General features: G+C 32.2%; 2 protein-coding genes across 2 annotated transcripts in view; one reads left to right on the forward strand and one right to left on the reverse strand.

Moving 5' to 3' along the window:
• Positions 1–26,240, reverse strand: part of LOC118188057 (prolactin-releasing peptide receptor-like) — a 335,927-nt gene that overhangs the window by 141,020 nt on the left and 168,667 nt on the right. The window lies entirely within an intron of this gene.
• Positions 1–26,240, forward strand: part of LOC118188968 (uncharacterized) — a 162,648-nt gene that overhangs the window by 131,960 nt on the left and 4,448 nt on the right. The window contains exons 11-13 of the mRNA XM_085812237.1: positions 5,076–5,156; positions 7,666–7,686; positions 20,104–20,196. Of these exons, the coding sequence (XP_085668363.1) occupies positions 5,076–5,156; positions 7,666–7,686; positions 20,104–20,196 (195 nt within the window). The remainder of the gene's footprint in view (positions 1–5,075; positions 5,157–7,665; positions 7,687–20,103; positions 20,197–26,240) is intronic.

The following is a 26,240-nucleotide window of genomic DNA, read 5'->3' on the forward strand; positions in this document are numbered from 1 at the left end:
ACTCTTCTCCTTTGTTTTTATCCGTTTTATTGCTGGCACAGACAAATATCTTTGGACTCCATAAAATGCATCTGAGGAGAAGGCATTCATTGGCTCTTCAGAAAAATGTGCTTCCAGACATCTCCCCAGGAGACAGTTTAATCTATTTACTGGAGCAGCTCTTTACTTAGATCAGCCTTCTCGCATAAATCTTAGGAGAGAAGTGTCATGGAATTAAGCGACGGTCAAAGTTAAGAGGTCATTTAACTGTTCGGGAGATACTCTGAAGATTACACGTTTGCCTATTAGATTAGCCGTAATGACTCCCATACGCCCCGCTTCTTTAATTTCGGTTCTTGCCTAGGTTGTTGCCATAACATAACTCTGAGCAAAGAGCAATACTTAATATAATAATTAAAGCAAAATCTGAAAGCTTTCAGATTTTATATTAAGCTCGAAGGGATTTTTTAAGGGGTGTTGGAACCACAAAATCTTCAAAAAATTGTGATTTCGGATTTTTGCATTTTCAAATTCTCTACACTTTTATCTTTCTAAAAATACCATTCTTTAATATCTATGAATATTAGAACTGTAAAAAAATCTAGTTTTAATTTGTCATCTACTGCTTCGATCAATGAGGATTTTTACATAAAAACGCGTTTTTCTCCAAACGTGATTTTTTTATACTCGATGTACCTTTTCTCAGGAACTACTGCTCACAGGTATCTAAACATTTTATGGCTTATTTATTAGGTTTCCTAATATTTACTGAAATGAGCTTTTTGTGATAAATGATAGATATTATTTTATTACGTGAGTATTATATGTTTGATTTATATTATTTTATTATTATATACAAAGAATGTTAAATATTAAATGATAACTGTGTGGTGATGCTTTAAATTAAAACAATTTTCATTTGCCCAAAGTTAAGAGTATCTAAATTAGACTCTAACTAATAGAAAATCTCTGTTTTAATATTTTCTTAAAGGAAAATCTCTGTTTTAATATCTGTTTAAACAGAAATTATACCTGTTCAGGTAGTAGTAATTTAATCGAAAAATCTCGACTTGAGTTCAGGATTCAGTAAGCTTTCTGGCTGGTATTATCAATTATTTCAAGCCTTTAATGCAAAACAGGCCCGTGAAATGTTTCTGATTGAATTAACTGCAACTGTTGACCGACGTAATTGTAAACGTCATTGTAAAAATCTTGTGTCCGCATAAGAGCAGGATTTTTAATGCAGAATTTAACATTTTAAATGAGAACACTCACAGGTGAAAAAATCCAAGGATGTCGCTTTTTTCTTCCACGTTTATCAGGCTCTAACTTTTCTAAAGTTGAATTTTTTAAGTGCTGCAATGAAAATAACATTTCTCATCCTTTATCCGATACCCACAGCCCAATTCGTCGTCATTATCGGCCTTTCCATCATTCTAATGAAACGGTAAGATTTAGTTTAAAATATATTTTAGAGCCATTTCTGCTGGCAAGTATTTCTAGATACTACTTGAAATAGAAGTTTTTCTTTGATTAACAACTAAAACATTTAATATTGTTCTTAAATAAGAGAAGCCTTAATATGTTATTAAAATTGAGACACACTTCATCTTCAAATATGGATGAAAAATCCAAAATGGCTGATGAAATAATTCTGCTTTTCGGATCTTTCTAGAATGAAAGGGAAACGTATCAGAATAAACAGCCTAATTGGCAGTTCCAAATCATTCAAATTTTTAGAACATTTGTTCTAATTAAATTTCTATTCACTTTTAATTTTTTTAACTTTGTAGAGAGGATTAGGATTTTTTTTGGAAGCAAGAGAGATGAAAAATATGCAATCGCCTTCGCCGGGAATCGAACCACGGACCTCTAAAATAGCGGCTCAGTGTACTGACCATTACACCACGAAAGCAAGCTAGGAAAGCGGGAGAAATACCTTATAACTTTTTATTTTTATTTTTTTTTTAATTTTTAATATTACTATTTTTGCCGACAGATGGCTCAACCTTCTCGTTTACTTTGGATATAAGTATTTACATACAATCGTTGCTTTGCCGTTGTTGCAGTTTTCTTTGCTCCTAATGAAGAGGAACTTGTTTTTGTTTTTCGAAATCGATAGTCCTGACTAAAATCTCCATTTGTTTGACATCTTAATAATAATGTTAATATGTTGTCTGAAATCTCCACTTGTTTGACATCTTAATAATAATGTTAATATGCTGTCTGAAATCTCCACTTGTTTGGCATCTTAATAATAATGTTAATATGTTGTCTGAAATCTCCACTTGTTTGACATCTTAATAATAATGTTAATATGTTGTCTGAAATCTCCACTTGTTTGACATCTTAATAATAATGTTAATATACTGTCTCTTCAATATACTAATTATTATACTCGTATTTTAAAGTCCGAAGCATGAACTAAGTTTGCCAAATATGAGATTAAAATATAAACAAAAAGTGAATGGTCTTGTAAGATTCTAAGCTGTGTACTCTTAAGTTACAGTTAAAGTTGACGAATCTTAAGAACTGGTAAGCGAATAATCGCTTCAGTTCGTGAGACAGAAAATAAAAGTTGGGAAGGGTAAAAGACCCTTTATTATTCCAAATTAATTTCACAGAACTCCTCCTTGGAGTTTTACAATTAGGCCTCCACTCGGCCGTGAACTCAAAAACTAAGAAATTAACTTAACTAATCTTAAGGGGAGTTGGAACTCCAAAATTTTCAAAAAATTTTGATTTCGGATTTTTGCATTTTAAAATTCTCTACACTTTTATCTTTCTAAAAATACCATTCTTTAATCGCTATGAAAATTAGAACTGTAAAAAATCTAGTTTTAATTTGTCATCTACTGCTTTGATCAATGAGGATTTTTACATAAAAACGCGTTTTCCTCCAAACGTGATTTTTTTACATTCGATGTACCTTTTCTCAGGAACTACTGCTCACAGGTATCTAAACTTTTTATGGCTTATTTGTTAGGTTCCCCAATATTTACTGAAATAAGCTTTTTTGAAAAAAAAATTTTTTTTAATTTTTTTTTTGTGTGAGAAAAGTGCTAAATTTTACTATGCCTAACACAATATCCTGTAATTTACTCTAAAATTCAAAATGTTTCAAAAGCTCATTTCAGTATAATCATATAGGTATACTTTAATTACAGAAAAAATTTCAAGCTTGTATCTACAGCAGATTTTGAGAAAAGGTACATCGAAAATGGCCAATTTAACATTGTCGGTATAGGCGTTTCTGATACCCCTTAACTAAAAAGATATAGCCAAAGGTATCAAGATTCTAACAGAGTTGCCCCCTTAATGCTAAATAACGGCGAAGTTATTAAGGGTCTAAAGTACCGCCAAGCGTAATAATAGCTTAAGAGAGAGTAGCCTAAAAAGACGGACGCGCGCTAGTCAGAATCACTGGTTCTCTCTAACGAAATCAGTAGAACTTCACATTTAAATACTTCTCCTCATTCGCAGTCAAACGTGATTCTGAAAATACGTTCTGGCCGGAAGTTGTAAAAGTGAAATTAAGAAGCGATAGGAAAGTAACTTTAACTCAAAATTTAACTGTTAGATAAATTAACATAATCCTTGCAATCTCAATAAATTTCTAGTAACTCAGCCTATTCAGTCCTACACGTATTTTATATATTTAACATTTCCTTCTTCATGTTTACGAAGCTCTCGGGCATAGCTGGAAACAAGACGGGATTGAAAGAAAGAAATTAGTCAACTGGTTGACAAATTAAAAATACCGGCTAATCTTTGGAATATGGTAACAGATAGTTTGGCTACATTTTGGTAAGGCGATAAAGGTTACTAGGTAGGACTTTAGCAATAATCTGAGAAGTACACAGTTCGAATCACAGATTATTTTGTCTCGGAGAAATGAGAGATCATGAGACATGTCATGAGACATTTTCCGGAAAATTCCGATCATGATTTTAGCTAATAAGCACTTAGAAACAATTTCGCTGCTAAAGTGCAGAAGCGCCCACGTATTTGTTTGACGCTTTTTACAAGAGTAAGAAGAACTGGATTTTTGTCAATTTTCTTTGACTTTTTAAGTGAAAAATAGGTCGATGTGTACACGGATAAAGTCAAGAGTGTGCGCAATGCCATTTTTGTGAAATTCTGTGATGTTTTTTAAGTGAAAATAGGTCGACGTTTAAATGGATACCGCGTATGTGCAATTCTTAAAAACGCGAAGCAGTGGCTGATTCTGCATTTTCTCCCAATTTCGCACCTAATCTTCGTCATGATTAAACACTTTTGTTCCGTAAGAGTTCTAGCATAAGCGTAATTCGGCTAGCAGATTGTTAGAAAAAAATGTTGAGTTAAAAAAAAAAAAAAAAAAAAAAAAAAGAGCATATCTTTAGAATTTCCGATACAGAGACTCACGCGCTGGAGATAAAAATGTTTTTTCTGCACAACGTTGCCATTGCTCGCTTTGAAATCCTTGAGTTTGTTAATCAAAAATTCGTCAAAGTTTTAAAAAATAGGAAATCGATGCACAACGTTGCCATTGCTCGCTTTGAAATCCTTGAGTTTGTTAATCAAAAATTCGTCAAAGTTTTAAAAAATAGGAAATCGATCATAAAACAAATTTCAAATTTGGTCTTCCACATGCTCATATTCGTTGGAGGATTACGTTATTCAAAATTCGATGACTCTATGTACCGTTGTTTTATCACAATACGAGAAATATACATACATTTATGCAGATTTTTCATTATTTAATTTCTTCAAATATAATGCAGGACTGTAACATTTTGTGGCAACAGTTTGAAAAGTGAACCGACATTTATGAGTCCGACGCAAAATGCTAAACGAAACTAATAGTCCTTCGGGATTCAAATCCCTTTGGACTAAAAATGCCTTTACTTCGTGAAAACAAAATGGCGTCCAAAAAAAAAAAAAAAAAAAAAACTAGCAGGTTGCTGTAACAGGTTCGGTCGCCAAATTTTCGCCAAAAAATCGCCAAGTTACTATATTCCGAAGATTTACCAAAATACCTTTTGTATGCGAATTCAAATATTTTTTTCACTTTTCTAGCTACTACATACTTTGCAATCTCTTTCACAATTTAGGGATGTATTGGAAGGGCGCCGCTGGATGACGGAATCCCAATACGATGCAGATAACAGCGTTGCATTTTTTGCTCCGTTGAGGTAAGTTATAAAAGAACATTCCTACCTCAGAAATATCTGGTGTAGTTTTGAGGTAAATGTTAGCTTATATCGACAGCATAAAATTGAAATCTAAATTTTATGAAATGCTCACACGTGCAGTTCCAAAGAATATGCTCTTTTTCGTATAGTAAACGGATTATTTCATTTTAAAAAAGATGCCAACTCGGTGCTACTAGAAATAGTTTTGTTTTTTGTTATCACATTGTTCCATTCAGGCTAAAATTGCCCTTGATCCGTTGTGAAAAAATAACGTTATTTATCTTCAAGTAGTTCAAGAATCTTCAAGTTTATTCTTCAAGTTTCTAAAAATACGAATGTTGATTTAATTCGTAAGACGGTGTTCTCAAGAGACAAAAATGAGAGCGCTCGCTGGATTTCTTATACCCAAAAATATTTACAGATGCTGTAAATGCTTACATGCTAAATACCTTTATTAAATATTGTTACGGTTTTTGGATTTAGTTTGCTATTTTAGCAAAATTGTAACGAGATACTTTCCGCTGACCTCATAGATCACGTGACTTATGTATACCTTTTGTAAACAAACAGTGCAGATGACCTCAGAGATCACGTGACTTATGTACAGCTAATGCAAACAAGCAAGGTCATTCCTTCTCTTGCGGAATGTATCTCAATTGTTTCATTTTCCCGTGAATGCTGCGTAACGAGTTTTAAGAGAAAGCTATGCCGAAAAAGCAAAAATACAAGAGCGCGCGCATTTAACATTTTAATAAATAGATATCTCGTAATTGTACTCTTTTGCTATCCCGAAAAATCGAGAAAATACCAGAATATTCTCGTGCATGATTAAAACGCTTATAAAAGTAGGATCAAAACATCTCAATTCAGTTGTTTACTTAGTTCTTGCTGTTGATTGCAGTGAATTCGTGGTGAGAACGGATGGCGTTCTCTGTTTTGAATTGAGTTCTATTCAACGTTTTAGTAGTTTAAAATATAACTACTGTGAGATATTGCGATATTGTGCGAATATTTCTGAGGAAATTGCAGCATTTTGTTTTGTGTGCTGTGTTAAGAATGAATTTTATTTACTTTTCATCGGAGTTGTGCATTCTATTTATTACGAACACGTACCCAAGCAACAATATCTATTAATAAATTTCTACCTTAAGTGAAACGTAAAACTGCTTGTTCCGGTTTGAATAGAAACTTTACTCTGCCTCGGAATGGCAACAGTCTGAACTTGATTTTCGATTTGAATACAGCTCGAATGCCGCTGATGAAATGTTAGATAGATTCTATATTAGATTAATTTGTTTGGTATTTTAATAAATTCCCTTTAAAACTAGATTGAATGTTGATTTAGACAGAAATACCCCTGAACCGTACATATAGAAATTTAGATCCATCGTCAAATTTGGTTAGACGCGCAGCGCCGTTCGTCTATTAGTCTAGCGTACATATTAGCGTACACACTACTTATTTACGTATTTTTTAACAAATTAAATTGATTTTCGTTAATCGGGAAAAGAAAACTTTATTCAAGAATTAAATCTTTCTGTTGATTAACTGATCCTATTAGTATAGCAACAAAAATAAAAAGGAAATTCTCTTAACTGGTGAAAGTGATGAATGAAAGTGAAATCAAAATTAAAAGAATGAATCGGACTAAAATTTATTTCATTTTGTTAAATTTCGTTCGGAAAAGAAATAAAACAAAAGAGAAATACAAGTGAAAAGAACCTATAGGTAGTATAAAACGGAATGATTATCAGATTTAGAATCTTAATCCAACGCCAAGTCTGAATTCGTCTTCAAGCACTTTTTATATCTGAATTTCATATGTGCTGTTCGTTTAGTTTTTTGCACTTTAGCTTAATTTGAAACATAACATCGAACTACATGAAAAATGGCATGCCATTCCAGAAAAAGTTCCGATTTTGTGTTAAAATACATATGATAGAACATTCTGATATGTAAAGCTAATACAGAGTCGAACTTTACATATCAGAATGTTCTATCATATGCCAGACATGGAAAATGCAAGTTGAATTTGGTAAAATCTGCCGACTAGTAGTGGAGACATAGGAGCTGATTTTTTTTCCTACTCACTATACGTACAGTGTCTGCTTGTTAGTGCACACAGATTTTCTATGTTTACTTAGTAATTTAGAGCTGAACTTTTATAAATACCTACAAAAACTGTATATTCATTCCATCTATTGCTATGGTTATCACTATCATTAGGGAATCGCTAAGGACTACTTTACGGCAAGAGCTACGTAAAACATCAGCTACTCCTTCGCCGGAAATAAAAACATGCATCTTTTTGTTGCTAGCTAGAAAAGCACACCACAATAACGCAGAGGGATAATTCCTTTATTCCTTATAATCAGATCAAATAAATATACATATGTACTGCATATGCTTCCTAAATGGATAATTTCTATTAATTAAAGATGTATTTTGCTGTTACCAGAAATATATGTAGAGAGGATATACAATAAATTTTATTTCTTTTTTTTTTCAGAGTAATTCCACCTGATATGAGGTAAGTGAAAACTATTTAATAAGCAAAATTTTATAATGAAATTGAGGGGTGTTGGGACCCCAAAATCTTCAAAAAATTGTGATTTCGGATTTTTGCATTTTCAAATTCTCTTCACTTTTATCTTTCTAAAAATACCATTCCTTAATCTCTATGAAAATTAGAACTGTAAAAAAAAAACCTAGTTTTAATTTGTCATCAACTGCTTTGATCAACGAGGATTTTTACATAAAAACGCGTTTTTCTCCAAACGTGATTTTTTTATACTCGATGTACCTTTTCTCAGGAACTACTGCTCACAGGTATCTAAACTTTTTATGGCTTATTTATTAGGTTCCCTAATATTTACTGAAACGAGCTTTTTGTAATAAACTTAGAAAAAAAATTTAATTTTTTTGTGTGAGAAAAGTGCTAAATTTTACTATGCCTAAGAAAATATCCTGTAATTTACTCTAAAATTCAAAATGTTTCAAAAGCTCATTTCAGTATAATCAAATAGGTATACTTTAATTACAGAAAAAGTTTCAAGCTTGTATCTACAGCAGATTTTGAGAAAAGGTACATCTAAAATGGCCAATTTAACATTGTCGGTATAGGCGTTTCTGATACCCCTTAAGAGTTTTAATGTGGAGAATAAGTCAAACATTTTAATAGCGCTGGAAGTTGAAAGTGATATAACGGAACTACGCATCATGGAGAACACCAGATATAGATGAATAACAGAACATTTAATTGGCCTTTTTTTAGCTTCACAGGATAGATAAACAAACGTATATTAACCCATGATATATGAAAAACAAGATGAGGTAAACAGGTGTCGACAATTGCTGCGTCATGTCTGTCGGATCCACTGGGCATTACACTATGCTGTCAGCTACTTGACTACAAGTCGATACGTTACTACATAGTAGATAATGGCTAGAACTTATTAGCTAATGCACTCCTAATGCTCTCTAATGCACTCCTCTGGTATCTTTGACAGCTACATCAGCGTCAGCATTCCGTGCCTCGAAACGATGACCAGAGCTACAGCTAAAAGCTCGACTATAGCCACCAGCTCTGGCTTATATTGGGGATCAAATACCGTTGCATTTCTCTTCCTTTTCAGTACTGCCCAGACACAAGGGAAAACGCAAAGTTTCCAACAAATAGCAAGGAAGAAATCTAGAAATTTCTTCATCTTAGGAACAAATTTAAATGCAGACTCAGGTATCCGTGCTTCAGGAAAGTTATAGAGAGACAGATTTTTTACTATTAGGGATGTTCAAATGAAAAGATACGAAATGAAACTATGGATATATTGCAGTCTTTATTCATAAGCAACCACAAGAGGCCTGAGCACAACTCTCCCACTGTTTCACGAACCAAAAGATTCCCTCTTCTCAGAATTTCTGTAGCTGTGACAGGAGCCAGTCCTCCACTGTGTCTTTTATTTCGCGTCCGAGTTGAAGCGCTTCTCTTTGAGATGCCATTTCTCACCAGGTCGTTCGCCTTGTCGATGAGTTCGGCTATGAATACCTGTTTGCCTGGTCTGGTCTCGGAGCTAATGCATTACGAAATCTTAATCTACGAAAGCCTTACGAAATCTTACGCTTTACTTAATCACTCAGACACTAAATGCCTTACGAAAATTGGCACTCCGCTTGCTCACTGACTTCTCGGACGCACAGTCTTCTCCGTATACGGCCACCATCCGGTGAGCATATTTCACAAGCGCACATTAGCATAGCAACTGAGGGAGGGGTTTCGAAAACTGACCAATGAGCTTCTACTGCTCTTGTGACGCTAAATCTACGAGCCTGTGGGCGTATGCTGTTTACGTTTTACTTTGTATTTTTTCGGAGTTATAAATGTATGGTGTAATAGCAGAAAATCTCGTAGTGCTTTCGTTTTATGAGTTTGATTAATCGCTGACATTTCACTTTCGCGATTTTTATCACGCATTAATATTTGGATTGATGTTCACGCGTATTATCGCTCTTTAACATCGAGAAAATGATTCAAGCTACAGTTAGCCTGGAATATTATGCATTTACTAACAGCTGTGGATTAAGAGAATTCAAGTGCATAATTTTTGGGACTGGAAGTGTTACAATGAATTTAGTGTTTTCTTATTTCAGTGCTTGCATTTGAATTTTAAAGTGTAAGATTCAGAATACATATTGTGTATGATCTGATTATATTCATTATTAACAGTAATAGTTAATATGTAAATAATTTAAATATATTCGTTGTGAATAAGCTAAATTCATTCAGTTTGATGAGCATTTCTTGTTTAGACAGTACATGTAAGAGTGAGCAGTTATTAAATGTGAAATTTAACGTAACAAAATGTATACGAATAGAAATTAGTAAAGTTCACTTTCAATAAAATTCTGCATTGGTTATTAGAACATCTTTTTCATATATCCTGCAATAAAAAGTTCTGATTTCTATTTACATATGTAATTTGTGTAAATATTTTTCTCATATATGCATAGTTTTATGTAACGATAGCATTTTGGGCTCAGATGTTTATCACATATTTCTTTCTTCATATTAATTGCCACTTATTAAGTAATATCTCACATGGATATTTTTGCGAAGTATCCAACATGTATTTGTATTTATTTCAAATTCTTTCAACCAGGTAGTGAAATCTTCACAATTGCTTATATTTGATCGAATTTCGCAATGAAAAGTTTCAGAAGAAATCGACGATGCTTTAATTATTTTGTACAGATAAAATTACGTGGCATAATCTTTTCAACCATCTTGCTTAAATCTTAAAGCACACGAAAGGTCATGTAACATGACAGAAATATTACTGGATGCCTATTGGTCCATCCTAGAAACCACTCCCTCGGTGGCTATACAGATGTGCACTTATGAAATATGCATCCGGTGATGACCATCGGCCGTTTTTTAACCTCTTCCACAGCCAGAAATCTGAAAACCCTCGCTGCTTCTTAGTCGTCGGATTTTGCATTGTGAACGCTATGATGTCATCAGAAGCACTGGCTCATCAATTGGACGGAACACACAACTGCCTACTGTCATGGACCTTATAAGAAATAGACTAACCCAGTGGGCGGGGCGCGCGTCACCAACATGTCGGCAAGAAAGAGTAGGGACGATCTGGTTTACTTTAACATTGAAACCTATAGCGTTTGTTTCACATAACTCTTTTTAATTATTAAATGTGACACGTTGAATAGTGATGAGATTATAAAAGCCACAGTTTTTTCCAGGTAGGATTTAATATATCTCATTAAAGCACTTTTTACTGCATTTCGCGCATTCTTTTCACGCGTAATTCTTGTACAAACATCTTTACTTTGATAATACGGTAAAAACCCTAAGCACAAAATTTATGATTTTAATTTTACGTAAAAATAAAGAAAAATTAAATAACGTTGTTAGTACGTGATGCTTTGAAATAAATAAGGTAAAATTAAACAAGATCTGATAATTTTTTTTTTTTTTAATTTAATGAAAAGTTTCAGGCAGTGATTTTCCAAACTATAATAACATTACAAAACGATCATATTTATTTGATTATATGATCATTAAATTATTAACATTAAAGTGGATTAGTTATTTTAATAATTCATAAAATTCGGAGCATAAAATTTTCTAAGCGTAATGAAGGGAGAAAAAAAAGATAAAATAAAGATAATAAATTGTGCTGTAATACTCATCTATAATTTAAAAAAAAAAAAAAAAAAAAAAAACAGCACAATTTAGAATTTTAAGCAAAACTTTCAAAAATTCGTTTTGAAATATTTTAGTGCTTTTTACTTATTTACACCAATGAAAAGCATAAAAATTGCAAAAGAAAATTGCTTGTTTGAAAATTTCTATTAGTTCAGGTTTAAAATATTATTTTCTAAACGAAGTACTTACAATTTTCCTAACAGCATAGGAAAAGCTAAAAAAATATCCAGCCCTGAAAGCATGCAATAGCTTTATAATTATTTGGAACGTTAATTATGCTTGATAAATATACTAAAGTTTTAAGAATCAATCTCAATTTCAAAAATAAAAATATATAGAAATTCTAATTTGTGAAATGAGGCGCTACATACAGCTTTTTCTTGATAATTATACACGCTGCAATAGTCAACCAATGTTTAAATTTCTGCAAGTCGTCCCTACTCCTCCGGATGTGATCAAGGTGACAGCCGGCAACGCCTCAGACGAGGGAGAAAACCCGTTTGGGTTAGTCTACTTCTTATAAGGTCCATGCCTACTGTTCTCCTGCGTCATGTGCGGTTACCACGCATGCGCACAACCACGCAGAACATTACATTATGCCAAAGCAGCATATTCGATTGTTGCGACTTTTCATACCTTTTCATTTTAACAATCCTTATATTTTTACTATTATTATGGATTCTACCAGAGCTATTTGCACACTAAAATTTGCAATAAGTTTGTTTGTAGTACATGACGAAGAACTTTTGTTTGCGTCTCATGATCGAACCCTTGTGATTTCCGAAAATTGGATCAAAAATTCAACTGCATTAAAATTAAATCCCCAAAATACAGTTTTCTTAGGAATTATTTTCTCTTTTCAAGAGGCATCCAAAAGGGTCTCACAAATCTCTTTTCGACGGGGCATTTTTGATTTGTGAAATTCCAAACCTAGACGTTACTGCAATGCGTCTGGAACGTCGAGAACTGGTAAGCGAATAATTGCTTTAGTTCAGTCGACAGAGAACGTATACTCCAGAAGGATTATTCCAAATAAAGTTCAAAGAAGACTCCTTCGTGGAGTTTACAATAAAGCCTCCATTCGGGCTTGAACTCAGGAAACTAAGAAGTAAAATTTAACTAATCTTAACTAAAAAGATATAGCCGAAGGTATCAGGATTCTAACTGAGTTGGGCCCTTAACGCTAACTAACGGCGAAGCTATTAAAGGTCTAAAGTACGGCCGGCGCTGGATAGAATCTCTGGCTTTCTAACGAAGTCAGTAGAACTTCACAGTTAAATACTCTTTCTCCTAATTTGCATTTGCCTGCGATTCTGAAAATACGTTCTGGCCGGAAGTTGTAAGGTGAAATTCGGAGAGGACAGGAAAGTAACTTTTAACTAAAAGTTAACTGTTAGATAAATTAAGATAAAACTTACAGATTCATACCTATATCTTTGATTTTAAATTCTATACTTTGGATAATATTTCCAGTGCCCAAACTGTTTAAATTAACATTTTAATAAAACATATTCCTAAAATCCAGAGCGCACACAATTACGCGCATCAGTGTGCCTTTGTTCTTTGTTATGTATATCTCGTGTAAAATCATTAAATGTGACATCTTATGAGTTTACTGTTGGCTTTGCTCTTAAGGGGACTCATACACCGTAAAACCCATAAGATCTTCCAATATGTGACTGTTGCAAGAATTTGAATAACTAATTTATTTTAAAAGTAATTACTTCCAACTTTTTACAGCGGACTACATAATATAGCTGTCTTCTGAAATAGTAATCAGAAAGTTTGTGTTGCCACAAATATTTTTATAATTTAATCCGCTTTGCGACAAAATGTTTCGTCATGTTTCCACCTTGCGCGCTCAATTTAAAACATTCTGTTGCATAATTTAATTCCATATTTAATATATAGCTTTTATAACATTTGGAAACTACTGTAAACCAAAAATTCTAAGAATTTCATGTTAATTTTTTATTTTATTTGGAGTTGAGTGTATAAAATGTATTTTATTTTAAAAATCTGTCATGTTTTCGTCCATAAATTTTTTTAATATTATATATTCATCACAATTTTGGTTCAGTTAAAAGATAGGGCCCATATAAAGAATTCCATCCAATTTCAAGTATGTACCATTCGCCATTTTTAAAATATCATGCGCGCAATGTGGAAACATGGCGAAATATTTTGTCACAAAGAGGATTAAATTACAAAACTATTTGTGGCAATACAAACTTTCTGATAACTATTTCAGAAAGCAGCTATATTATGTAGTCAGCTGTAAAAAGTTGGAAGTAATTGCTTTCAAAATAAATAAAATATCCCAATTCTTGCAACAGTCACATATTCGATGATCTTATGGGTTTTAAAGTGTATGAGTCCTCTTTTAAAGCAAAGGAAGCGAGGGTTATCCCCCTGAAGTAAGGAATGCCATTATCAAGAGCTTGATAAGGAAAAATGGCTCCTATTTATATTCTACATTGATTTCATTTTTCCGAAGTGTCATTCACGAAATATATCAGATTTATACCCTACCTAACGTATGTTTTTATTATAAATTCTAACTTTTTTAGAAATAACATGTCGATTTTTTTCTCATAGTTCGATTTCACGTCTAAATTTACAACTATTTCGAATATTAATAAATTTAATATGCCTAAATACCCCGCTTTCTGCAAATCGTGAGACTGTTTTGCAATTATTGCCATTGATAATTCGCGATATTTTAAATTTTTGTTTCGGGAACATGTAATTTATGGCTAAGAATTTGGGGGAACATGTAATTTATGACGAAGTTGTTTTTCCATTTTGCCAGCCTATATACAAACATGAATATTATTATTATTTACGGGTTTCGACCTAAGGCACCATACGAAAGGGAGGGATGCTTTTGAGGAGGACTTTCTAATGGAAACTGGCTCGTATTAAAACGCTATACATGGGGAGAACCCATAAGCTTCTATTACAAGTCGTACTGATGCTTATTTTACTTCTCAATTTAAATTATGCCAGACATAAAATTTGCTTAACGCTTTGGACTGAGAAAGTACATGACGAAATGAGACATAAAAGAAAGAATCAATATAAAGCGAACTCTTAGTAAAATTCAAATGAAAAGTCACTAATTTTCTTTAAAATATGTGGTACTAGCAGTTTCGATGCCAGCCTTCGTCTGGCTTTTAAATGTACCGGAAAAATGGCTGAAGGGAACACCAAACGTTAAATTTAAAAACTGCGTAGAATTTTATTCTGCAGAACAAATTCATAAAAAAACGTTATTACGTATAACAAAATTACAATGAAATAAGCAATATCCCTTAATACAAATATTAATTATCCTAATAAATAAATTAACCAACTTCTCTTTGCAAAATCTTAAGAACTCGAATGGTATAAAGGAGGTTAAGAACTTTGTTTCCTAAAAAAATCACTCAAAACTTTTCAATATCTTAAAAAGAGTGAAATGAGCAATAAATAACATAATACAAAAAACAAAAAATTCTGAAAAGCAAAGTATAATTAATGATATTTTATCCTATATTTTCACGAGAAAAAAATTACAATGAAACGAGCTATATTCCTTTATACAAATATTAATTATCCTAATAAAAAATTAATCATCTTTCCGTTGAAAAAAAAAACCATGCAAAACTTTTCAATATCTTACAAACAGTGAAATAAGCAAAAAATGACATGAAAGCAACTCAAAAAACATAAAATTCCGCGCAGAATTTTACTCTACAGAACAACTTTATTAAAAAATATCAATAAAAATGTATTATACATATAAATAAATGACAATGAAATATGCCAATCGCTTAAAAACAGTGACATAAGAGATACGATGAAAAATTGTTGCCAAACCCATATTTCTAAAAGAATGAAACTATTCAAAATGATGCGATTTCATCAAAAATCTATCAACAGCAATAAGACAGGAAAATTGTTGCCAAAATCACATTTTTAAAGATGTGAGATGTGAAAAGTGTAATCGGAAGCTTCATTTAATTTTTTTTTTTAAAATACAAAATATTATCGTTTTTCGAAAATTCTTTTTGTAAAAGCAGTCGCAAGGATGAAAGTTTAATGTATCCAAAAATCAAGGAAAAACAAACTGTACATTTTTAAAAATAAACTTTTTTAGAAACAAATACTGTTGAAAAGGTGTTATGCTCCCTTTGTTAAATAAATTCGTATTGAATCGATTTTTTGAAACACGAAATTATTTTAAGTTCGTAAAATAGCTAAGTGCCTACGTTTCATGACGATGTGAAAATGGAGTGTGTAGAGTAAAATCTCGCTTTCCTGCCCATTATGTCTCAAAATGACGCGATTTCGTTACAAAACATAAAATAAAAAAAAATAAAAAAATTCGAATTCGAATTTCGAAAAAAATCGCTTCGAGTTTCACAGGCTCTTGTCTAGATGCACCTATGTACCAAATTTCGTAGTCGTTGGTCTATTAGTTTACGCGCAGCGCGAACGAAAGACACAGACACAGACAGACTCTTTCTTTTATTATATGTAGAGATAAGTGTAACATATAAATGCTTTTTCTTTTTCAAATTAAGAATAAATTTATGGATTTCTAATATCATTTTCTTTCGAAAACAAATTGTGGTCACAATACGTTGAAATAACACCAGATCTAAAAACGCTTTCTCAAAGAATTTATGTAGACATTTTTTTTAATATTTTATAGCGGTTTGATGAAACAAAAGACATGAATTTAGACATTATACAAAGTGTTTATAAATGAATGGTGCGATTTTAAAAATTAATAATAAATCGATGTACTTATCTTACCCGCGCTAAAGCCTGCACTGTAAGCAATGACGCAGATAACTGTTTGCAACCTTGATGTACAAACATTTTTGTACATCTGTACATTTGACTCTCGCATTCTAAAATGAAAATGTTGATTATCATAGCCTATATTTTATTTTAAGCAGAATTATGACTAACTAAAAGAAAGACTACGTAAATGCAAACTTCAGTAGAGATTATATTCATAAATTTACTTTAATACGTTTACAATTTTAGACATTATTTTCTGAACCTGTAAATGCCCAGTGACATCTATGAAACAATAGATTTGTCTACGTAAATAGACAGACAGACAGAAATATAGATAGACAGGTACACTGCTCAAAAAAAAAAAAAAAAAAAAAAATGGGACAGTGCTATATCTCCCGTTCTACTGGGGCGATTCACGAAATTCAAATTGCGTTCTTCATGTCTCGAAAGCGCGACTTAAGATATATATTAGATTTATATACAGCACTATTCTAACATAGGTATTTTGACACAAAATCGGACTTTTTCTGAAATAACATACCAATTTTTTTACATATTTCGATTCTACGACTCAAAATATGCCAGAATACCAAGTTTTGTAAAAATCGTACGAGTAGTTTTTGAAATATTAGCTCTCAAAATTTTAGCTCCTCAATGTTAATTGAATTTCGCAAATATTTATTTATATCTCTTTTTTTATTAAACTTTTTTGATTTTTTCTCTCACATTTCGAAATTTAGGTTCATTCCAAATAAAATTTACCCATTTTTGTGTTTTATTTTTTAAATTTCTATTTTTAAATAATTTTTATAATTTTTTCGAAAAAAATTTTGAATTATAACCTATAAAATTTTTACCATCATCTTAAAGTAGGTATATTTTTAAGCATATCTGCAAAAACTTAGACTTTTTTATTCAAAATTTTCTAAGGTATACACAAATTTACATATTTTCGCGTTTTGAAATTTGGCATCTTTTTTTTGAGCGATAATAACGCTAAATGTGGTCTATGGATTTTTGTTACATTGTATTGCCACAGCTATTTTTAACCTTAAATTTCAAGTAAAATTTTACGGAGAATTAATTATATGACATTTTTTCCCTCAATGATGCGTAATAAATATTTATTAATACTATATGAAAAGCTATTTTTTTAAATAAATTTTTTAATATTTTTTTTAATTTCTCTCTCTCTTTTTTTTTTTTTTTTTTTTTTTTTTTAAATAAGAGTTAATTTTTACCTTTGGCGTTTTATCGTCTGCTACTTTACTTCGTTTAAATCGAATTGTCTAAAACTGAGAATTTTCGCTTGATGTTTATTTGAATTTTATGACATTAACTGCACAATTTATTTCTAAACAAACTGATGCTTTTGAAGTGGCTGAAAGAGCGGCTGGTACTATCATCCATATTTTTAAAGCACAGTATATTTTTATAGAAACATAAGATTTAGAATAATCATTTTTATAAAAGTCAAATTATGATATAAATATACAACCCTCTAGAGACTGAATTAATGGAAGTTCAATGGTTATGTAGAAATGATCTGCAGCTACTTAATCGCTGGATAAGTCAGTAGATTCCGTGGACAAGTAAGAATAATTATATAAACGACACCCAACATTATGAATTCAATTAACAACGAGGATACGATGTTTATTAAATGAATTCAAAAAGTTTTAAAACATAAAAAATCAACTCATTTTTTATCCTAAAATGTATTTTTGTGCGTAGCGTATTTTCATTATTCTAATTTAAAATTCTAATAATTCTTAAAATTCTAATTTAGAATGTAATTGTCAAGAACTGATTCCTAATCATCAGTAATATAATAAGTAACTATTACGGTTATTAATAAATCCTTCTTATAAAGTAATTGCAAATATTTCAAAAAACTTTCTATCTGAATGCAAATATTTTTCTGTGCAAATATTTTTAATTTTATATTAATCAAGATTGCACACGATATTATTTATTTTCACTTCAAGTCTTAACGTCAGTTCTAGTAGAAGTTACAAATCAATTATATTTAATTAAGGATTGGATTGGATTGGATTTGAATATTTAATTATGGCAAAGCACACGAGGGCTATCTGCCTAAAGGGAGGGATGCCTTCGTGGAGGACTTTCTAAGGGAAACTGGCTCGTATACACGTTACACATCGGGAAAACCACGAAAATACCCATGCAACCAGCCCGTTCGCGGGATTCGAACCTCGGATCGAACTACCAGTGATCAGCGTCTTTACCGCTCGGCCGTTTGTGGGCCTTTATGAAATGGAAGGCGATAACTTTATTTAAAATGATTGTCAGAAATACCAAAATGTTTCGAAAAGTTGGATACTTTTTAATATACTTTTAGAATTTAATATACTTTTAGAAAGAAAAAGAGAAGAAAAATAAATTTTTTCGTAAAATTTAGTATTTGTATTTTTTTTAATTTAAAACTTTTCAATGTTGTGATATTTGATTCTTGAGATTTCAAAAATAAAGTATTTGACTAAAATATGAATAACATTTTAAGAAACAAAATGTAGGATAAAATTGTGTAAAGCAATGGGCAGAATGATAAAACTGATTAAAGCAGTGTATGCAAGTCATCCTAAGTTAAAATGTCGGTTATACATCTCTCTTATTTATATATATCTTTTCTGAACGGAACATTGAAAGGCGTGTAAAACTGTGCTTTACTGTATTTTCTCTTTTAATATAGTATGCAGTTTTCAAACTCATCGTAGTGTTGGTTTCAAAGTATTCTTCCGAAAGAAACGCAGTTCAAATAAATAAAATCAAATTCTGGAAAATTGATATTAATAAATATATTTAAAATGCTCAGTTCGAAGGAATAAATAGAAAATTTTAAAACAATTATCTGAAGAGACAATGCAACACAAACAATTAAAATAAAAGTATAAAAATTTAAAAATTACCTAAAATAATAACTATGACGAAAAATATATATAAAGAAAACTATTTGAAAAAAAAATAAACGCTGCACCTTTATTTTACGCAGTTCGAATAGGTAAATAGAAATTTTTAAAACAGTTTTTCGAAAAAAAAAAAAAAAAAAACGTGCAACTTAAACAATTAAAATGAAATTCGAAAAAGAAAAAATTACTTAAAATAATAAGTTATAATTAAAATATATAATATAAAGAATATTATTTGGAAAAAAGGAACGATGGTGACTTTTTTCCCTCTCACGGGAAAGGAAACTAGGTTGCCATATATTAAGAAGTTCGCCAAGTGAAGTATTCTTGGCGCAAACTGACAAAAAAGTGCCAACATAAATTTGTGAATTTCTCCGTAAATTTTGCTCCAAATTTTACAAAATTTCATATTTAGGCGAAATTTGAGTCGTAGAATCGAAATATGTAAAACAATTTGTATGTTATTTCAGAAAAAGTCCAATTTTGTGTCAAAATACCTATGTTAGAATAGTGCTATATATAAATCTAATATATATCCTAAGTCGCGCTTTCGAGACATGAAGAACACAATTTGAATTTTGTCATTCGGCCCAGTAGATCGGGAGATATAGTACTGTCCCTTTTTTTTTTTTTTTTTTTTTTTTTTTTTGAGCAGTGTACATATTTTAATGTATCTAACGTGCTTTTGAAGCTACTATGCAGTGTTTCGAAATGAGATAACAATAGCAGTTATTTTGGGACTAGAATTTCGTGCATATGTCTTCCTTTCCTAAGTAAATTTATAATTATGCATCATCTCATAAGACCTAAAATCACTTGATAGCAATTACATTACCTGTATTTAATATGTGTGAGTGATTTCCAGAATTTAAGTCATTCCCGAATGAAACTGATTTCGAACATTTCATTGCAGATTTTAAATTACAATCTTCTAAATGTGTATTATTTTCAGGCACCTTCTTCAGTTTACTGTCATGAAAAAAATTATTATATTTTGCAGGAGGAGAAATGTGATAATGGCTGATATACGATCGCCTGGACAAACGATCTCGTTGTCGGTTGCTAGTGGAACTCCAAGATGGAAGCCGTCAAGGTAAAAAAACTATTGCTTCGAATTTGAATACATAATAATTTGCGCGGCTTAATGTTTTCCGTTTTTTACTTCCTTGTACGAAGTAAAAAGGAAGTATTGTAATCGCGAAAAGTTTCAGGCAGCATATTTCAACGAAAATATCCATTTTGACCGCTTTCGAACGCAATTTAACGATGTTTTTGCGTGGTATCTGTACGTAAGAACAGAATAAAAGACTCTTTTCCTCCAAAAAAAAAAAATTATAAAACTGCTTTAAATTGAATTCTGAAGAAAATTTTTCGTGGTGTCTGTACGAACGTATGTACGTACGTACGTATCTCGCATAACTCAAAAACGACTAGCCTCAGAGCGTTGAAATTTTGTATATAGGACTGCTATAATATGTAGATGTGCACCTCGTATTTTGGTTGCAATCGGCAGCACCAAACGTATATAAATATATTTATATATACATCCACTCTGTTACCCGGCTCAGTGATCTCAGTTTCTTTACTCTTATATGTTTGTAATTTGTAAATTTTTTGCTTTAAAAATGATTCAATTATGTTGTTCTTATCTTCCGGGTAAGGTTTTTATGCATTTAGTAAATCTGTATGCAATATGTTTAGAATTATCAACAATTTTAAAGTTGTTTAAGTGCCGCTAAGCCTAATATTTTTTTTTATGGCGGCCATTGCTTGTTTACATTTGAAACAGCAGAATATTGGATTTGTTGCCAGTCTAGAGAAACTTAACTTCGCAACAACAAAGATAAACGCCTTTATTTATTATTGCGAATTAAATCATGCTTAATCCTTTGTGGAATTTTTTCGAGGAAGTAAGTGTTTAAGATTTACTTCGTAATTTTTAATACAGATATTTTGAGTTTTTATGCATTTTTCCCTTGTCGCGAAGTGAGAACTTAATTAATTCAATGAGAAATACTCAATCGTATTTGAAAAACTGTTTCTTTTTTGTTTTGTTTGCTTAATTTCTTTGATACATTGTTCTAGCTTTATTATAGTATTTGAATAGAACATGTGGGAACGATTAGATAATTCTTTAAATGATATAAATTTTTGCGTTCTGAGTTATAATATGAGCGAAATATAATACTGTTAAGTGAACCTAGCGCCAGAGTGTCGCTATGGTAAACAAATAGAGTAAATTTTAAAGAATGCATTTATTCTATTGTGGTTTATGTGCTGTCGGCGAAGTAAATTTATTTCAATCCAATAAGTTTAAATGAAATGCAAGAAAAAAATGCGTATAATTTAATATTCCGTACAAGGAAGTCATGCTGTGTACACATCAGATTTTTTAAAAATGTACTATATTAGCTGAAGTGAAGTCCGAATCGTCGCAGCAGCCAAATTTGTGCGTTGTGTTAGAAAAAAATTGCGAATTACCTTCCCTCAGTTCCAAACAGTTTAGATGACAGATAGCTAATCTAACACTTAAGAGATATAGGATATGAGTCGAACATACAATAAAATGAATGATGATAAATAACTACGGTAGTAACATCGCCGCAAGACTCTTCTCCTTTGTTTTTATCCGTTTTATTGCTGGCACAGACAAATATCTTTGGACTCCATAAAATGCATCTGAGGAGAAGGCATTCATTGGCTCTTCAGAAAAATGTGCTTCCAGACATCTCCCCAGGAGACAGTTTAATCTATTTACTGGAGCAGCTCTTTACTTAGATCAGCCTTCTCGCATAAATCTTAGGAGAGAAGTGTCATGGAATTAAGCGACGGTCAAAGTTAAGAGGTCATTTAACTGTTCGGGAGATACTCTGAAGATTACACGTTTGCCTATTAGATTAGCCGTAATGACTCCCATACGCCCCGCTTCTTTAATTTCGGTTCTTGCCTAGGTTGTTGCCATAACATAACTCTGAGCAAAGAGCAATACTTAATATAATAATTAAAGCAAAATCTGAAAGCTTTCAGATTTTATATTAAGCTCGAAGGGATTTTTTTAAGGGGTGTTGGAACCACAAAATCTTCAAAAAATTGTGATTTCGGATTTTTGCATTTTCAAATTCTCTACACTTTTATCTTTCTAAAAATACCATTCTTTAATATCTATGAATATTAGAACTGTAAAAAAATCTAGTTTTAATTTGTCATCTACTGCTTCGATCAATGAGGATTTTTACATAAAAACGCGTTTTTCTCCAAACGTGATTTTTTTATACTCGATGTACCTTTTCTCAGGAACTACTGCTCACAGGTATCTAAACATTTTATGGCTTATTTATTAGGTTTCCTAATATTTACTGAAATGAGCTTTTTGTGATAAAATAAGAAAAAAAAATTTGTGTGTGAGAAAAGTGTTAAATTTTACTATGCCTAACAAAATATTCTATAAATTACTCTAAAATTCAAAATGTTTCGAAAGCTCATTTCACTATAATCAGATAGGTATACTTTAATTACAGAAAAAATTTCAAGCTTGTATCTACAGCAGATTTTGAGAAAAGGTACATCAAAAATGGACAATTTAACATTGTCGGTATAGGGGTTTCTGACACCCCTTAACGTTTTGGTGGTACATTTATTTATTAAATATCATGTTCTTCACATGTAAACCATAAAATTCAATCCAACAGCCATATCGCAAAATAATTTTAAAATGAGAGTATATTCAGAATTTCCGATACGCAGTCTCGCGCACTGGAGATACAAATGTGTTTCACAGTTGAGTGTTGCCATTCCTCGCTTTGAAATCTTTTAAGTTTTTTAATCCAAAATTCGTTAAAGTATTACAAAATATGAAATCGATAATAAAACAGATTCCAAACTCAAACTTAGGGCTTCCAGATATCCACATTCGGTGGAGGATTACGTTATTCAAAATTGGATGGCTCTAGGTGCCGTTGTTTTATCATAGTGGGAGAAACATACATACACTGATGCAGATTCTTCATTATTTAATTTCTTTAAAAATAATACCGGGCTCGAATGTTCGGTGGCAACAGTTTCAAAAGTGATTCGTCGTTTATAGTGAATCTGTGCAAAAATGCCAAAACGAAATTAATAGCCCTTATGGGTAAATTGCCCGTTTGGGCTAAAAATACGGTATTTTATGACTGAAACATTGAAATCGTGAAGAATGCTTAACCTATTATATTCCACGTGTTTATGCAAAGTTTAGTCTTCCCACGCTAGTTATAATTCAAAAACATTCCATGAATAAGTTTGGAAGAAAACAGTGGTTTTTTTGCTTGAAACTCAACGCAATTAATTTCAAGTATTTGTTGCCATTCGATATATATTCGCAATAAAGTTTCTTATTTCTCGCTTCGAATTATGAAAAATAAAAGTATAAATATTGAAAAAGATAAATTTAAAATAGAATAAATCTCTCAACTGCCACCCAGTAATAATTCCTGTATGTAAAGACATCAATGAATTTTAAAATGAACAAACTTGAATTTTAGGCTAACGCTGATTTAATAATCTTAGTTAATTTGGAGCGAAAAACAAGCCAATCCCTTTATCGAGAAACGATTATCCTAAGCATATGTCTTAAATATCACAAACTTATAAAAGCGTATGTTAGGATAAACACTAAGATTTCTTAAAAGGGAAGATTTCTTTAAAGTTTCCTAAGGAAGATTTCTTTAAAGTTTCCTAAGGAAGATTTCTTTAAAGTTTCCTATAACACATAAAAAGTAACAAAGAAAATACTCTGCAGGCCGTATTTTGGAATTTCTACCACTTCCGATTATCCGAAGCATTGTTGTCTTCTCAGTGAATTAAACTATTTAAACACCAAATTAAACTATTTATTAATTAAATTGTGTGTTTTATTATATGTTGTAAGGTATTTTTCCCGCCATCTTAGCATGCCTTCGTGGTGTAATGGTCAGCACGCTCGGCACGTATTCGGGAGGTCCGTGGTTCGAGTCCAGGCGAGGGCATTGCACATTTTCCCTCTCTCCTGCTTTCAAAAAATACTTAATGTCTCTACAATGGCCCACGAACTAAAAAAAAGTGATGGATGATGATTTTTCACAACCAGGATTTGGCGATAGATTCCCCTAATCCCCAGTCGTTCTTTAAAAGAAGGAGTATATAAGGTGTCTCTCCTGCCTCTTGGCATGCCTTCGTGGTGTAATGGTCAGCACGCTCGGCGCGTATTCGAGAGGACCGAGGTTCGAGTCCAGGCGAGGTCATTGCACATTTTCCCTCTCTCCTGCTTTCAAAAAATACTTGATGTCTCTAAACTGGCGCCCGAATTAAAAAAAAGTGATGGATGAGGATTTTTCACAACCAGGATTTGGCGATAGATTCCCCTAATCCCCAGTCGTTCTTTAAAAGAAGGAGTATATAAGGTGTTTCTCCTGCCTCTTGGCATGCCTTCGTGGTGTAATGGTCAGCACATTCGGCACGTATTCGAGAGGTCCGTGGTTCGAGTCCAGGCGAAGGCATTGCACATTTTCCCTCTCTTCTGCTTTCAAAAAATAATTAATGTCTCTACAGTGGCGCCCGAACTAAAAAAAAAGTGATGGATGAGGATTTTTCACAACCAGTTTTTGGCGATAGATTCCCCTAATCCCCAGTCGTTCTGTAAAAGAAGGAGTATATAAGGTGTTTCTCCTGCCTCTTGGCATGCCTTCGTGGTGTAATGGTCAGCACACTCGGCACGTATTCGAGAGGTCCGTGGTTCGAGTCCAGGCGAGGGCATTGCACATTTTCCCTCTCTCCTGCTTTCAAAAAATACTTAATGTCTCTAGAGTGGCCCCCGAACTAAAAAAAAAGTGATGGATAATGATTTTTCACAACCAGGATTTGGCGATAGATTCCCCTAATTCCCAGTCGTTCTTTTAAAGAAGGAGCATATAAGGTGTTTCTCCTGCCTCTTGGCATGCCTTCGTGGTGTAATGGTCAGCACACTCGGCACGTATTCGAGAGGTCCGTGGTTCGAGTCCAGGCGAGGGCATTGCACAATTTTCATCTCTCTTGCTTTCAAAAAATACCTAATATCTCTACAATGTAATTGTAATTTAAAATATAAAAAAGAAGAAAGTTATGAAATTAATTTGCAAGAAGTGCAATGTTGAGACAAAATATCAATGAGAAAGAAAGTTTGTACTGTATACTGTGTAAAGACATTTTATTCTAACCCATTATTTTTAGTTTTAGAAAACTTTCCTTTCCCTTCTGATTTCAGTTTCCTGGCAGAACGTAAATTTCAATGACGTACATACAAATCTATTTGAGCTCGGGATCAGTATTTCGGCAGCGTTTTAAAGAGTTTGTAGGAGGAGAGTAAGTTTCGAAGTATGCCGCGCGTTTGAAGTAGCTTTATACGTGAATAGTTGGTGCTTAGCCATTCTGCTTACATTATATTGCTAGGCTATGCTAGGCTTTGCTGTGCGCAGCCGATTTAGAAGTTTAGATAAAGAAGAAGCCAGTCGTGTTGGAAATCTTTACTTTTATTGTGATTGCACTTTTCGTTTTCTGTTAAGTTACTTAGCCACAAAGGAGCTGTAAATTGTGAGCACCGAGTGAGAGGATTTCTGTTGAGTTCAAATAAAACGTGACTTAAAATCCTTTAGTATTTTGCAGATAGAATTGACTAAAAAATACAAAACTAATCCAATGCAGTGTGAACTGTGGTCTAAAATTATTACTCACTAACTGGGGCTGTCCAAGATTCTTATGTGAAGTTTCTGAAACCTAGTCCCCAACAAGGAAGCTGATATTTGGAAACATCGATGACGAATCATATGTTCCAGTTTCAGGAAAAGTACTGACTTCTATGCAAAGGATATAAGAAGTAGACTTTGGCGAAAATTTCCAATATTTAACATCTGTGCGCGAAAAGAAATGATGATCAGATGTAGTGTTCATTGTCTGTAGTATTCATCGTTGTAGTGTTCATTGTCTGTAGTATTCATTGTTGTAGTGTTCATTGTCTGTAGTATTCATTGTTGTAGTGTTCATTGCCTGTAGTATTCATTCCTGTGTCTGTAATATTCATTGTTGTTGCTGTTCTTATCAACAGATGTTAATAATACATTTATAATCTAGAAGCTAATGAAGATAAAT

This window comes from Stegodyphus dumicola, chromosome 1 (assembly GCF_044657685.1).
Source record: "Stegodyphus dumicola isolate Sdum_Otavi_A_Nest chromosome 1, ASM4465768v1".
In the NCBI taxonomy this organism is placed as follows: Eukaryota; Metazoa; Arthropoda; class Arachnida; order Araneae; family Eresidae; genus Stegodyphus; species Stegodyphus dumicola.